At 41.3% G+C, this 15,627-nt stretch overlaps 1 protein-coding gene across 2 annotated transcripts in view; it reads left to right on the top strand.

The window, feature by feature from the left end:
• The window catches only part of LOC126354579 (facilitated trehalose transporter Tret1), a 205,198-nt gene that overhangs the window by 147,778 nt on the left and 41,793 nt on the right, over positions 1 to 15,627 (top strand). Inside the window, exons 1-2 of one of the 2 annotated variants that reach the window (XM_050004324.1) lie at positions 12,049 to 12,399; positions 14,212 to 14,356. In XM_050004324.1, coding sequence (XP_049860281.1) covers positions 12,346 to 12,399; positions 14,212 to 14,356 — 199 coding nt within the window. In that variant the 5' untranslated portion in view covers positions 12,049 to 12,345. Of the gene's footprint in view, positions 1 to 12,048; positions 12,400 to 14,211; positions 14,357 to 15,627 lie in introns of those variants that run through there. The other variant, XM_050004325.1, reaches the window with a different exon arrangement.

Genomic DNA, 15,627 nt, shown 5'->3' with positions numbered 1-15,627 from the left:
TCCGACCACACTTTTTCTCGTTTATCCTTCATAATCTTCAGTTGATTTATGGAAGCCTTGGTGTGTGGCATCATATATCGAAGTGTGATGTCTTCAATTAGAAATGTCTTTCTCGCTAGCAAGTACACTAGTCTAGATCTTTTTGTCTTTGAGAGACCTAGTGCTCTTTTTAGATAAGTCGTTTTTACCTTTTCTAGTGTTTCTAGATATTTTTCTGTCAGATGGTGCGATATAACCTCCATCCCCTAGGTCAGGATTGGCAAGATTTTTACGTTGAATAATTTCATGGCCGTTTCTAGACTGAGTAGGAGAATGTTTCTGATGTCCTGTATTGCTATTATTGCTTGGGCTGCACGTTCTGTTGTATTTTTTGTGAAGCGTTTGGCTGTTGGTTGCAATGTCACTCCTAGGTATTTAAAGTCTGATGAGAGTATTATTTTTGTCCTTTGATGTTGATTTCCGCATTCTTGGGTGTTTTGCCTCCTTTTCTGAAAATCACCATTTCTGTCTTTGTTACGTTTATGTGTAGTTTGTGTTCACTGCACAATTTATCTGTTTTCTCAAAGACTTTCTGCAGCTTCTATATATATGTTGACCGTTCGGCTATGTCGTCAGTGTATGCGTATATGTATACATCTTCTTCATTTTCTCCAATTCGCAGTACTTCTTCAGTGGCAAGAATGTACAACAAACGGCTCATTGTGTCACCCTGTAAGACTCCGTTCGATTGCAAAATGAGGTTCGAAAAAGAGGGGTTGTCTGATATTGAGATTAAGTTGTATTCGAGGATTGACTTGATTATTCTTGCCCATGCGCTATCTCCTCCAATTGTATTTTCCAGTTTTCGGACTATGAGATCTCTTTCCAGTAGTTCAAAGTCTATGAACACTGTGCAGAACATTTGTTTCTTTTGTAGCACTTCGTCGATGTTGTTTAGAAGAAGCCTGATTGCTGTGAGTGTTGGTCTTCCAGATAGGAAGTCCATTCATGGCTCTGGGAGGTGACTGTCCAGCAGGCTTTGATTTTCTGTGTGATTATCTTTGAAAATATCTTGAACTCAGTATTTTCTAGGACTATGCCTCTGTACTTGTTTGTGTCGGTTGGGAACTTTTATTATCCAGTGTCTCCATTGAGTCGGAATTCTTCCAAGTTCCAGGCATTTGTTGAATAGTTTGCTCCATATGTGTTACAGAGCCAACTTCGCATCTTTTATATATGTATGGTCCTGCTGCTTCCTTGTTCTTCAGTGTTTTTATTACTTTGTTTACATCTTCTTCATTTAGAAGTTGTCTTTTTCCTTTGTTTGATGTTGTTTCTCTTTCTCTGGGGGTGTTTGAATTCCTCATTTATTCAGTACCTTAGTGAAGCGGTCTTCCCATTCCTTCATGTCTATATTTTGTCTGTCTTCTTGGTCTTCCTGCTATGTATAGGTCTTTCGCTGCTTCATCTGCTTCTCTTTTTGGCTCTCTTTCTATGTATTCTTTTTTTCTCTTCTATTAGTTTTTGTAGATTTTTCTCTCTTTTGCGTATAATTTGCATGTTTCCTCATCCTGCGGTTTTCTTAATCTATGGAACGTTCTTAGAATAGTGTTCCTTTTGCTATAGCATTCAGCACCGAACCACTTCTTGACGTCCTTCTTTTTGGGTTTGTTTGTATCACTTAATTTTTTAGGGGTTCTTCTGTTTTGTTTGTTACTTTTTAAAAGTCTCCACTCTCTACTAAAGTTTCTATTTGCGCTATTTGTTCTTGTTGGTTTGTTATTTTTTCCTTATCGATTTTTCTTTGTGTGATTTGATGGGTCTTTCTTGCTGGTGGTGAGGTGACGTTATTTATTTTTATTTTCATTGGAATGTGTTTTCGTATAGGAGTGATGGAGTCATACCATATTGGTTGAATACTTCCTTTTATTTCTCCTCTTGTTAATGCGATATCAATGGTGCTTTTCCATTATGACATGTATATGTAGGTATTGGTCTATCGTTCAGTAGGGTGAAACCGTCTTCTTCTAGGGTTTCAATGACTAGTCTTGTTTCATAGTTTTCCGTGTCTATTGTGCAGTTGAGATCGCCTGCATTAATGGTGGGTTTGCAGTCGCATTGTTTGATGAGTGTGACTATTTCGTCAATTATTTCTACTGCAATTGTGTGCGGCTGGAAATGGGCTGCAATTATATTTATGTTTGATGCTTCTACTAGCATACTATATTCTGTATTATGATTTTTTTGGTGGGGGTCATCCAGGGTTTCAGTAGGATAGATATTCCTCCCACGGGTTGCTCTAATTCTCCCTTCTTTGCCATTAAGTGAATATTGTAGGCGTCACGATATTGTAAGCCATAAAAAAAACTGTTCCGAGGAATGACAAAAAGAACCGTTTGTTGTCACTTGGAACTACAACAGCCGTCGCTACGATCCAAGGCGCCCACTTCGTCAGCAGGCGGCATCCCCATTGCCATTTGGGTGGGTTACTATCGCATAAACGATGTCTCGTGGCAGCATTTAGACCGGACGATATGTTTTTTTTTCTTTTCTTTACTGTTATTTCATTCATACACGCCCCATACGGGGAGGGGGATGGATTGTCAACGGTACAGGCAACCTACTCTTCAGCCAACTGACAACAAAAAATTAAAAGAGACGAAAAAAAGAAGAAGCAGATGACAGAGCTATTTACATTGAGTCCAAAACTTTATAAAGGTGAAAAATAAAATGGAAGTTTTTGATATACGACAGACGACTTCTTGCAGAAGTAATCGAAAACAGCAATAATAAAAGGTAAAATGAAACACAATAAGTGCACATTTAAAACAAGATTGGGGTGGAGTAGATCTATAACTGGTAGGATGGTAAATGTTGGGTTAGAGTTCATGTTCTGCGAGGGGGAGATGGATGAAGTTTCTTTGGGAAGGTATGTGGAGGCTGTAGGTGGAGTGTTAGTGGGGTGTGAAGGGTTAGTGGGATTTGTTGTAAAGTTGTGGCAGCATGTGAGGATTGGAAAGTAGAGGGGAAACGTTAGGATTATTGGAGTCGAGTTTGTAGATGGTGTATAGTGTTCAAAGGTGTTCAGTGTGAGTGAAAAGAGGTGGGTGAAGGTAAACGGATGCAGAAAGCGAGTCAGAGTGCATGTCGTTCCAGGATCTGGAGGGACTGATTGAACTTGGGTGGGGTCGAGATCCGTGCAACATTCGAATAACAAAGGATGGGTTGCATCAAGGATTTATAGGACAGTCGAGGGTTTCAATACTAAAAAACGGTCATTTAGTAGTTTTAGCATATTGTAGTCTTTCTTTTGGATGGTTAGAAGGTGAGGTTTCCACATTAGTTGTCAGGTAATTGTCAGCCCAAAACCTTTCTTTTGTATTAGTTAGCTACATGGGATGGTCATGAATGGCAAGATAGAACTCATGGAGGTGGAAGTTGTGAGTGGAGCATCCAATAATTATTACCTGCGTTTTGGAAGGACTGATCTTGAGGAGCCATTGACAACACCAGGAAGTTAACTGACTGAGGTGTATTTGGAGGGATTGTTGAGATTCTGGAAATCATCCATATGCTGCGACTGTATTTAGAATGCAGCACAGTGACAGTGCACTAGAACAAGTCAAGAGAAGACCACCACCATGCCAATGCGTGTCAAGGCAGCCACACAGACTGAGCAGCCAGCCACCATTGCAGTCTCTGCAGTGATGCAGATAACTGAGGAGACTGAGCTGGCGATCTCACAGGTGGCCACTCAGATAACTCATCAAATAGTCACTATGATAGAAAAGGAGCTGCAAGACATCAAAGGGATGGTCAAGAAACACAGCTCAAGATCTCAGTCTCTCTTGCTAGAAGCAAGGGGCTGCGAAGCAGCAGCCATCCTGTGCAAGTTGGGGTGTCTCGTCCATTTCCCGTCGTAGCTCGTGGTCTAGTGGTTAACATTGCTACCTATGGATCACGGGGTCGCGGTTTCGAATCCTGGCTGGGTCTGGGGTTTTCTCTGCCTGGGGGCTGGGTGTCTGTGTTGTCCCCGTCGTTTCATCGTCATTGGGAAAAATGGAATTGAGGATTTGTATGGGCGCTGATTACTGCGTCGATGAGCGCCCCACAAACCAAACGTCATCATCGTCGTCATTATCGTCCAATTTCACACGAAAGTCGAACTACAGACGACGCCTGAGAGATAGTAGACTCCCTATCCCAACCTGCTCGGCTGTGATCGCCTTCCCAAGACAATAATGATTCATCAATCGATTCTTTCATCTTGCTCACTTGCTCCCTCAAGTTTCTCGAGTGTGTTTGTCCATATGTGCTTCAGTAACTCTCCAACGATGCCCTCTTTCTAGATGCCCAGTTGTTTTTTAGTCTAAGGATATGTTTTCAGACTTCATCTTTGGTGGTCCGTTGAGATTCTGGGCGCATTTGTACAGGGATTTCCATGGTAAATCTTGAAGGTGATGCTGGACACGTGTGTAGCTCAGAGAATTATTGAAATTCTTCCCTACAGTTCTCGTGATTTGTCAGAGCGAGGTTACCGTCCAGCTCTCTGAAACATGCCCGTATCTCGTGGTCGTGTGGTAGCGTTCTCGCTTCCCACGCCCGGGTTCCCGGGTTCGATTCCCGGTGGGGTCAGGGATTTCCTCTGCCTCGTGATGGCTGGGTGTTGTGTGATGTCCTTAGGTTAGTTAGGTTTAAGTAGTTCTAGGGGACTGATGACCTAAGATGTAAAGTCCCATAGTGCTCAGAGCCATTTTTTTTCTCTGAAACATACATTTCGCTATGTGTATCAACGGATCTTCCCACTCAACGTCCTGTAAAAGTCACATGAGTTGGTTTCCCTAAAGTTATTTACGATAATTTAATAACATTTTCGCATAAGTGTCGTCTTTGTTTGTTGCCATCCATTTTGTATCAGGTGATATTTTGCTGTTACTTTTCTGGAAGGCTCTCTTTCGTTCTTCCAGAGTTTCTTTGCATACCTAGTTCCACTAATGTTATTTCGTTTTCTTCTTCTACGAGTTAGCTTCTTAGCTTCATGTATAAAGTTGGTACAGAACAGTCCCCAGGCGATATCCTTTTCTTTCTTCCATTCCTCTTATGTATTAGTTTCTTGGCTCCTTTTTGAGTCAATTTTCTAAGATGTGTTCTCTTGCTGTGTGGTCATTTTGGATAAATTTAACTTTGGTGCAGACAAGAAAGTGATCAAGTCTACGTTTCCACCTCTGTGGATTTATACCTGGTGAACTTCGTTCTGAGAGTGGTATGTGATTCTCATCAAGCAGTTGTTTGGGTTTTTTGCGTTCCAAAATTTTTCCTCTGGCAAATCGATGTGATTTTCGAATTCTTTTGTTAACATAAAGCAATAAATGTGGCCCCATTCCTGGTGATGAATTTATATATTGGGAAAGTGCTAACGGTTTTTTAAGTACATCTCGTCTCCACCAAATTATGAGATGACACTGTGTAGTAGGATTCTTATATGAGTTCTTTATTATACACCATACTAAGACCAATGTGCAGTAGCTCGATAACAATACAATACCACTTTCCTTAGATTGCTCTGGAAAGTGTGTATTACTAGTGATTTATTTACAACAGTGATTCATTTAACTTGTTGTGTGCAGTATTTTATATAAATATCTATCAATTAAACAATATTTTTTAAGTTATAAGAGTAGCTAAACCTATATAGAAAGATCCAGATATGTAATTTTGCAGAGAAGGGGGGGATCTGTCTCTGTTTACCGCTACATCTTGTGCTGTCTTCCTCTCTGTGGTACTGCAATTAATATTATCAGCTGTAACGAGTCCTATTAGTTCATTTGTTCAAGTTACTCACAAAAACTTGTAGTGTAGCTGGACCGAAGTTTTTTGTTAATTTCAAACAAAGTAAACAATTGTAATCTATTGTCAGGCTCATCAGCGTATTTGTTTTTTTTTTTTAATTTGTTCTGTCCAAAACACGTTTGAATGTCAATGTGATTATGTGGGGAGCCATTTACTGCGAATGCGGCACTTGGTCATTAACCATTACAGATAACTGAACCGTGGCCATATTTACTCGTAGTTACCAGTTCTATTTTTTGTCAGTTCTTTTGACTTTTTGGATAACACAGTTCAGTGCTCCGCAACTTTCCTGCTATTTGTCGATTTTCAGAAGCTGCATGTTTCACACTGATGGAAAGAGTATTTTTCGAAAAGTGTGAAGGTTTATCGTTTTCTCAAGTAGCTTTTGTATAGGAAAATTTAATCAAATAGCAAAGTTTTGGCAGAATTTAATGCCCTACATAACTTTGGCTTTTCGATTAAACGTGTAATTTTGAAGGAATTTATTATTTTTTGAAAGCGGAAAATTCCAACATTTCAGTGGTTTTCATTTAACTGTGACTGAAGCCCCTCTCAGAAATAGGGGCAAACTCGGATTGTTCATATCACAGCCCTACTTGAGTGGTTAAAACAGTTTCCAGAATTACACTCATTTCTGGAAGGCAAAACACAAATTTTTTGGCCTATATATCAATTACCTTCAATACCATTCAATATTCGATTACTACTTTTCGTCTCATTATAATCGATCACACTCAGTCGCTGTGCTAATACTTGACGAATCTCAGGTATACAGCATTCACTTTCTCTATTGAAAAAACATAAAATAAACAGCTACTAAGAAATTCCAAATGCACTCCAATACTTGCCATGTTCATCAGTGCCGCAGTGCTGTGTTGAAGCTGTATATACACTCCTGGAAATTGAAATAAGAACACCGTGAATTCATTGTCCCAGGAAGGGGAAACTTTATTGACACATTCCTGGGGTCAGGTACATCACATGATCACACTGACAGAACCACAGGCACATAGACACAGGCAACAGAGCATGCACAATGTCGGCACTAGTACAGTGTATATCCACCTTTCGCAGTAATGTAGGCTGCTATTCTCCCATGGAGACGATCGTAGAGATGCTGGATGTAGTCCTGTGGAACGGCTTGCCATGCCATTTCCACCTGGCGCCTCAGTTGGACCAGCGTTCGTGCTGGATGTGCAGACCGCGTGAGACGACGCTTCATCCAGTCTCAAACATGCTCAATGGGGGACAGATCCGGAGATCTTGCTGGCCAGGGTAGTTGACTTACTCCTTCTAGAGCACGTTGGGTGGCACGGGACACATGCGGACGTGCATTGTCCTGTTGGAATAGCAAGTTCCCTTGCCAGTCTAGGAATGGTAGAACGATGGGTTCGATGACGGTTTGGATGTACCGTGCACTATTCAGTGTCCCCTCGACGATCACCAGAGGTGTACGGCCAGTGTAGGAGATCGCTCCCCACACCATGATGCCGGGTGTTGGCCCTGTGTGCCTCGGTCGTATGCAGTCCTGATTGTGGCGCTCACCTGCACGGCGCCAAACACGCATACGACCATCATTGGCACCAAGGCAGAAGCGACTCTCATCGCTGAAGACGACACGTCTCCATTCGTCCCTCCATTCACGCCTGTCGCGACACCACAGGAGGCGGGCTGCACGATGTTGGGGCGTGAGCGGAAGACGGCCTAACGGTGTGCGGGACCGTAGCCCAGCTTCATGGAGACGGTTGCGAATGGTCCTCGCCGATACCCCAGGAGCAACAGTGTCCCTAATTTGCTGGTAAGTGGCGGTGCGGTCCCCTACGGCACTGCGTAGGATCCTATGGTCTTGGCGTGCATCCGTACCTCGCTGCGGTCCGGTCCCAGGTCGACGGGCACGTGCACCTTCCGCCGACCACTGGCGACAACATCGATGTACTGTGGAGACCTCACGCCCCACGTGTTGAGCAATTCGGCGGTACGTCCACCTGGCCCCCCCGCATGCCCACTATACGCCCTCGCTCAAAGTCCGTCAACTGCACATACGGTTCACGTCCACGCTGTCGCGGCATGCTACCAGTGTTAAAGACTGCGATGGAGCTCCGTATGCCACGGCAAACTGGCTGACACTGACGGCGGCGGTGCACAAATGCTGCGCAGCTAGCGCCATTCGACGGCCAACACCGCGGTTCCTGATGTCTCCGCTGTGCCGTGCGTGTGATCATTGCTTGTACAGCCCTCTCGCCGTGTCCGGAGCAAGTATGGTGGGTCTGACACACCGGGGTCAATGTGTTCTTTTTTCCATTTCCAGGAGTGTAGTTCATGCTTCTTGTGTGGCAGTGTCACACGCCTGCTGCCCTGCTCTCACCGAGTGCGCGCCTCGTGATGTCGAATGGGGAAAATGCTGGGCGCGTGCTCCTGTGAACGCGTGCGAAGCGATTGATGGGCAGCGAGCGCTACTCACGCGGTTTCGCCGTGCAGATGCAGTGATGTTGTCAAAACGATGCCTCTTTCCTCGTGCACAGTCGCTGGCGCACGTGAACAGAAGCACATGCTCAAAAATTAGTACAAAGAACGCATGTAAGCAAGTGTGTTCCCATACCCACACGGCACATCACTGTTCGCCCGATTCTTGACTATTGTCCATCTGTCTGGGATCCCTGTCAGGTAGGACTAATAGAGGAGATAGAGAAGATCCAATGAAGAGCGGCGCGTTTCGTCACGGGATCGTTCAGCTGACGAGAGAACGTAGCGGAGGTGCTAAACAAACTCCATTGGCAGACGTTACAAGAGAGACGTTGTGCATCACGGAGAGATTTACTACTGAAATTTCAGGGCAGTACTTTTCAGGAGGAGTCCGACAACATATTACTTCCCCCCACATACATCTCGCGTATTGACCACGAGAACAAAATGCGAGAAATTAGAGCCAATACAGAGGCTTACCGACAATCGTTATTCCCACGCACTATTCACGAGTGGAACAGGGTTAGAGGGATCAGATAGTGGTACGGAAGGTAGCCTCCGCCCCACACCATTGCTTGCGGAGTATGATGTACATGTAGATGAGCAAGCAGTCTGCTGTCCGCCCCTTTCTTTGTTAGGCAATTTGCACTGCTTTTACTGTGGTGAAAAGCGGTGGAAAAAGAGAACACGAGGCGGCTAAGCACAAAACAGTAAATAACAGAGGTACAAGTAATACAAAGCGACGTTTCGTTCGCATAGACCTATGCCATGAGGGGATCACAGCGCAATTTGAGACTTCCTGCCTGGAAAAATGTAATGATAAGGCTGACAATAATATTTCGTCTGCTGGTAACCGGCGACTTACTGGGTGATCAAAAAGTCAGTATAAATTTGAAAACTTAGTAAACCACGGAATAATGTAGATAGAGAGGTAAAAACTGACACACATGCTTGGAATGACATGGGGTTTTATTATAACAAAAAAAAATTGCTAGACGCGTGAAAGATCGTGTGCTCAGCAGCCACTTTCATCATACTTGGGCCGGCCGCGGTGGTCTCGCGGTTCTAGGCGCGCAATCCGGAACCGTGCGACTGCTACGGTCGCAGGTTCGAATCCTGCCTCGGGCATGGGTGTGTGTGATGTCCTTAGGTTAGTTAGGTTTAAGTAGTTCTAAGTTCTAGGGGACTAATGACCACAGCAGTTGAGTCCCATAGTGCTCAGAGCCATTTTTCATCATACTTGGCCTCCCAGGTCCCCAGACCTCAGTCCGAGCGATTATTGGCTTTGGGGTTACCTGAAGTCCCAAGTGTATCGTGATCGACCGACATATCTAGGGATGCTGAAAGACAACATCCGACACCAATGGCTCACCATAACTGGGTACGTGCTTTACAGTGGTGTTCACAACATTATTCCTCGACTACAGCTATAGTTGAGGAATGATGGTGGACAAATTGAGCATTTCCTGTAAAGAACATCATCTTTGCTTTGTCTTACTTTGTTATGCTAATTATTGCTATTCTGATCAGATGAAGCGCCATCTGTCGGACATTTTTTGAACTTTTGTATTTTTTTGGATCTAATAAAACCCCATGTCATTCCAAGCATGTGTGTCAATTTATACCTCTCTATCTACATTACTCCGTGATTTATTCAGTTTTCAAATTTATACTGACTTTTTAATCACCCGATATATGCCAGTTGGAGCTATTAATGTCACATTTCAAGACAAAGCATTTCAGTGATTATCCCTAAAATTGAGAAACACTTAAGGGAGGTTCTTAGTCTTCTGTGAAAGTTAATTGACATTCAGTATGATATTTGCATTTTATTTTATAAAAAATTGTGTACACAACTTGTATGGAAAGAGGCTATGGTATATAGATTAACATCTTCGTACTCGACAAATTCGGTAGTATCATAGGACCCAGACTTCACTACAACAGCTGTTGTGCTGCTCAATTTCGTTTTATTTATTTATTTTTGGATCATAAGTATCCTTCTTCAGTTTTTGTGTCGCCTTAGAATGAACATTCGCCCACAGTTCCCCATTCACTTTTCATAAATTTGTGGAATTCTTCTTCTCCGTTTTCCTACATTGAGACTTATTCTTTACATTGATACGGTCTGAGACTTTTTATCTAATGGCACTCTGGGCATCGAATCTCAAATTTTTATTTAGACAATCTATAGAAGCGACATTCCCTATGACTTCTCTTAGTCTGTAAAATCATTTATAAATTTCAGCGTGCTTTCTTTGCAGTCAACAGACATTACTGCAGACAATTCGCTTTAAGGCACTACCATTGCGCACAATACAACGAAACAAACGTCAGCTCGAAGCTGCAGTCGTCTGCTAAACATGCAAAAGATTCCTAGCGCACATGGGATGCAATGAACTCCTACACACTACTTCCATTTCCAGTTAATTGCGCATGTACAAATGCGCATTAGCCGTTGTGCTTTTGTAAATACTATGGCACGCGCGAAGTTGAACAGGGTAAAGGCATCGAGTGGTCACACCTTAATGCGATCTGACACTTTGGTTCTTCTTCAAACTTTGGTCACGTCATCAGACAGGCGATTAATCCCATCATCTTCCTTTGGTGCACTTTAGAGTAATTTTCTTGGTATGTATGTAGACGCAGATGTAGATTAATGTTATTGTTCGACTGTCTCGTTTACAAAGTGGTAACATTTAAGGCCACTACACACGCACCAATTTATCGGCCGAACGACCGACTGACCAATTCCGTGGCAGTGTGCGCACTTCCCGACAGACTGCTTGCCGCGATTACAGCGCCGTCCTGCTGTTGCGATGTGTTCATCTTATGATCATTGAGTTTATGGTATGTTTGGTTCCATAAATAAACAAAAACAATGGTTCGTCTTGTTGTAGAGGTAACAAGACCAAACAAGGTGAGACAAAGCTGTGGGCAAAGAAATGGCTAATGCAAGGAAATAAAATTCACCCATGCTCTGTTCCTTAAGCAGCTGAGAGCCGATGATTTTCGTAATTTTCTTAGAGTGGATGAAGCAGGCAGTTCGGAGTTGCGGAAGATCATCAAGCCATTCTTGAAGAAAAATAATACATTTATGAGAGTGATTGTAAGCTGCGACGAGAGGCTTTTCGATACAAGACGATTTCTAGCAACTGGCAAAAGTTAAAGAGTGCCTCATATTCAATGCTGTTGTATCCCCACAATTATTAAGTAAAATGCTTGCTGAACCTGCAGCGTGATTTATACTTCAGTAATGAAATACATCACGGTAAAGAAAATTAAAACGAAAGACGTTCATTTAAACGTTATTAATTTTTTTAATGTATGTGACATGAAAGATGGCCATAAGTTTTAGAAACTCATTTCAAATTCGAAGAAGAAAGACTAAACATGGCGGTGGCGCACAAAATCTAATAAATACACCAGATATTTAACGGCTTGGATATGGGCTGGAGCTTTTAACTCATATAACAATGAAGCAAGTATATTTTACGAATTAACGTCCACTGAATCTCGATATTTCGGTTTTTAGATTTCATTTCCGATAAGTATAGGAAATAAAACCCAAAAACAGGAATATCGAATGTCCACGGACGTTTATTCTAGATGTCAAGAAGAAACCATAATGGATTCGTTAAAAAATGAAAAATGTGCTTCATTTCTTGCATCTACATTATTATACTCCTAGCACGACGTGTCCCACAAACGTTTCTCCAGAAACAGTAACAAAAGACGAACTTTTCTCGCAAAGTTGGCACGGCACAATTTGTTCAGTCGAGTGGTGAGGGAGTCGGCTGTCGGGTGATTCTATCCGCCCGGCTTATCGACAAAGGGAAAGTCCGTCGGTCGGTCAAGATGCCGAAACGCGTCCAGCTCGTCGGTCGATCGGTTTGCCCGTTGCTGCATGCTGTTGCGTGTAGTTCAGACATCTGGCCAAACTATCCTGTTGTACTTTACACTAGAGGGCGCGCCGATTACAAGCTGGCATTTACAAAATAAATATGGTTCTGTGTGAGTTCGCACAGCTGTCCCTGCCGGCACACAAATAAGATGAAACTGAAGAGGCTTTTCAAGAAAGGACGCAATGCTGTCATTACAGTGCTTGTAAGTGTTGTCCCCTAGTTTTTCTATGAAATAAAAAGCGTAAAAGTTAACCGAAATTGTGTTGCAATACTTTCTGAATAATCTTATTAACAATGGAGGGCTGTTATATATAAACAGAAGTGGAAATGATAAAATAAGAAACTAGAAGGAGATTGTACTTTAGTCAGTTTCTTGTTCCATAGATCAAATTACTGATAAACGTTGTGATGTGGAACGCGTCAACAGAACAAATATACAACACTTGTTTACAACCTGCAACAAAAAATAACAATTACTTGCCCAGATGCTGACCGTTAAGTTTTTTTATTATCTATAAGTAACTAATTATCTCCATTCAAGAATTGCCCTGTGGTATAGGAGGAGTTGTCAAGAAGAAACATCTTTAATATAGATTTTAAAACACTTCCACTATCAGACTTTGGTTTCCATTAGTAGTTTATCGAAGCTTTTATAGCTGCATATTTCACCTAACTCTGTGCCAAAGTTAAATTCCTCAAATGGATAATACAGATCACTCCTCGTAGTTTCGTACTTCTGAATATCTCTGTTCCTCTCAAACGTAGATGGCTTGTTGATGGCAACTTTCATACGTTAATAAATGTGCTGTGAGGCTGTAGTGAATATTCACAGCTGCTTAAAGAGATTCCTGCAATATGGGCTATATGTGTGTGAACTACTCATATAATTCTAATTACTTCTGCATAATGAATATTTTTTGTCTTAAGTGTGGAGTTACTCCAGTATATTATCCCATAAGATATCTGTGAATAAAAATGTGCAAAATACATTAACTTACTGACTTCTATATCCCTAAAGTTGGCATTTATTCTTATGAACCTAAAGATAAGGGAAATAAGAACTCGTACTGAGGCATTCAGACAGTCGTTTTTCCCCTCGCGCAATCCGCGAGTGAAACAGGGGTGGGGAATATGACTTTCGCGCGAATTGTGCCCTCCGCCACACACCGCTTGGTGGCTAGCGGAGTATGTATGTAGACGTGGAAATGTTTTAGTAGATGATTTTTCGAATTTCAATTTTCATCAATATTCACACCTAAGAACTTTCAATTTTCTACCTTGTTTATTCTGTCTTGTTGATATACTAGATTAATAGGAGATGGGATATTTTGGACAGTCCAAAACTTGATGAACTTAATTTTTTCAAAGCTTAAAGCTAACCAATTTGTGTACAACCATCCAGTAACTTTCACAAAACTGTAACTGACTGTATCCTCTGTTGATGCTTCTTTGACTGGTTTCATAACAATCCTGGTATCATCTTTAAAACTGACTAGTTCTGCCACCCGTTTAATAAAGTGGCAGATCAGTAACTGAAAGCAAGAACAATAGTGCACCAATGATCAAACTCTGTGGGACTCCCATTGTCATTTCTCCACATCCAGATGATGTGGCATCGTTCTTTGTATTACTTGTTCAGCTTAGGATAACTTTCTGCATTTTGTTTCTTAAACAGGAACTAATCCAGGGTTTTGCTGAACTACATAGCCCAAAAAACTTAACTTCCCTAATAGTTTAGCAGTCATCTGTAATTGCTTAATACCATAACATTTGTCATTTTGTGCTTATTACAGTGGTAATAATTCCCGAATATACAAAGAGCAAGGAGAAAAAGGAGAATTATTGTGTGTACAGCTGAAAGAAAGTGATGGTACTGCTTCTCATTATCTGTGACAAAATTACAGCATCTATGCAGTTATTGTCCTGTTCACAAATAAAGTTTTATAGAAAGTATTAAGTATAATGTAACAAGACTTTTGAACATATTAAACATCCTTTTCTCTTTTGTTTGCAGTTTCCGCCCAACAATACCTACACAAGTATACGCAGGATGGATGACACAAGGATGGGAGTCAGTACACAGACATTGGTGTCTGTGGGAGGGAGCACTTCTTCTGCACCTGCCAAGAAATTACCACAGTATATAGCTGCCATATTTGGTAAAAAATAAACAACATTTCTAATTATTTGATTCTAGTGAAGCCAGGAGCTACATACTGATTCATAACAGTTCGTGGCTGTTAACTCATATCAATTATATTTAGAGGAAATAATACAACTGTTAGATATATATTAATCTAAATTTAAAAAAACCATTGCTAGTTGCTGTTTGAGATCATATTCTCTGTGTGAAGTTACTGTTATCAACAACCAAAATATTAAAAAATGTTATAACACTACACTTGATATCATTTCCATCATGATTCATCATGTAATCATATTTTGTTACACTGTTTATTCCAAAGGCAGCAGAAGTAATGAATAAATTTGTAACAGGTTTAACACAAGCAGAAAGGTCTGGATGTTCAGTAAACTAGATAAAGAGGCAGCAGCATCATCGGATTTGAAACCTATAGCTCTGCAGTAGCAGGCAGAGAAACTGTGACTCGAGTTTAGAATAGCTAACTAATCACTGGATAGATAAGTTCGGTAGCTAGTAAAAGAGTTTGTGATGGAAGGAACCCTATGTATCTGAAGTCACTGTTAAGAAAACCTTCTAAACAGACAGTGACTGCTGTACAAAGAGTATAAAACAAAGAATACAGCTGTAGATAAAGAAATAGCCTTGATCTTTTATGCTCCACAGCTTAATGCTGTAAATGATGATAAAAATCACACTGCTATATTTTGGGTATCTGTACAATGCCACAACAAGTTCGTTAATAAATGAACATATTTAGGTGATTAAAATTTGCCAACAGTCTTCATAAATAACCCGAAATTTTCTGATGGTGACGGTGATTAGACATTCTTGAGCCACTTTGTGAGAATTACGAAGACTCTTGCCAATTTTTCAGTGTCATTTGATGATGTTCATTTAACATTAAAATTCCTTGTGTCTTAATGAAGGTATCTGAAATACAGGCATGGTGACTTTTATGAGACTTATAGACAATGAGATACTGAATGAAACACATTCAGTTGTCAACTGTCAGTGTGCAAATAAATAACATAACAGGACCATGACATTAGTCTCAGTGGCATTGAGAAACAGCTCAAATTGGTAATTTTTACCACGGTATCAGAATGAGATGGAATCCCCATCACATTCTATACAGAATATGTGGCTGAGTTAGCGTTCATTTTAATGCTAACATAGCACAGAACTCACAAGCAAAAACTGTACCCAGTGGTTGGAAGAAAATGCAGATCACACTCATCCACAAGAAGGGTTGCAGGAGTGATCCACAAAATAGCTATCCAATATAAT

Source organism: Schistocerca gregaria, chromosome 3 (assembly GCF_023897955.1).
Source record: "Schistocerca gregaria isolate iqSchGreg1 chromosome 3, iqSchGreg1.2, whole genome shotgun sequence".
NCBI classification, from domain to species: domain Eukaryota; kingdom Metazoa; phylum Arthropoda; class Insecta; order Orthoptera; family Acrididae; genus Schistocerca; species Schistocerca gregaria.
This window is presented reverse-complemented; position numbering and strand designations above follow the sequence as displayed.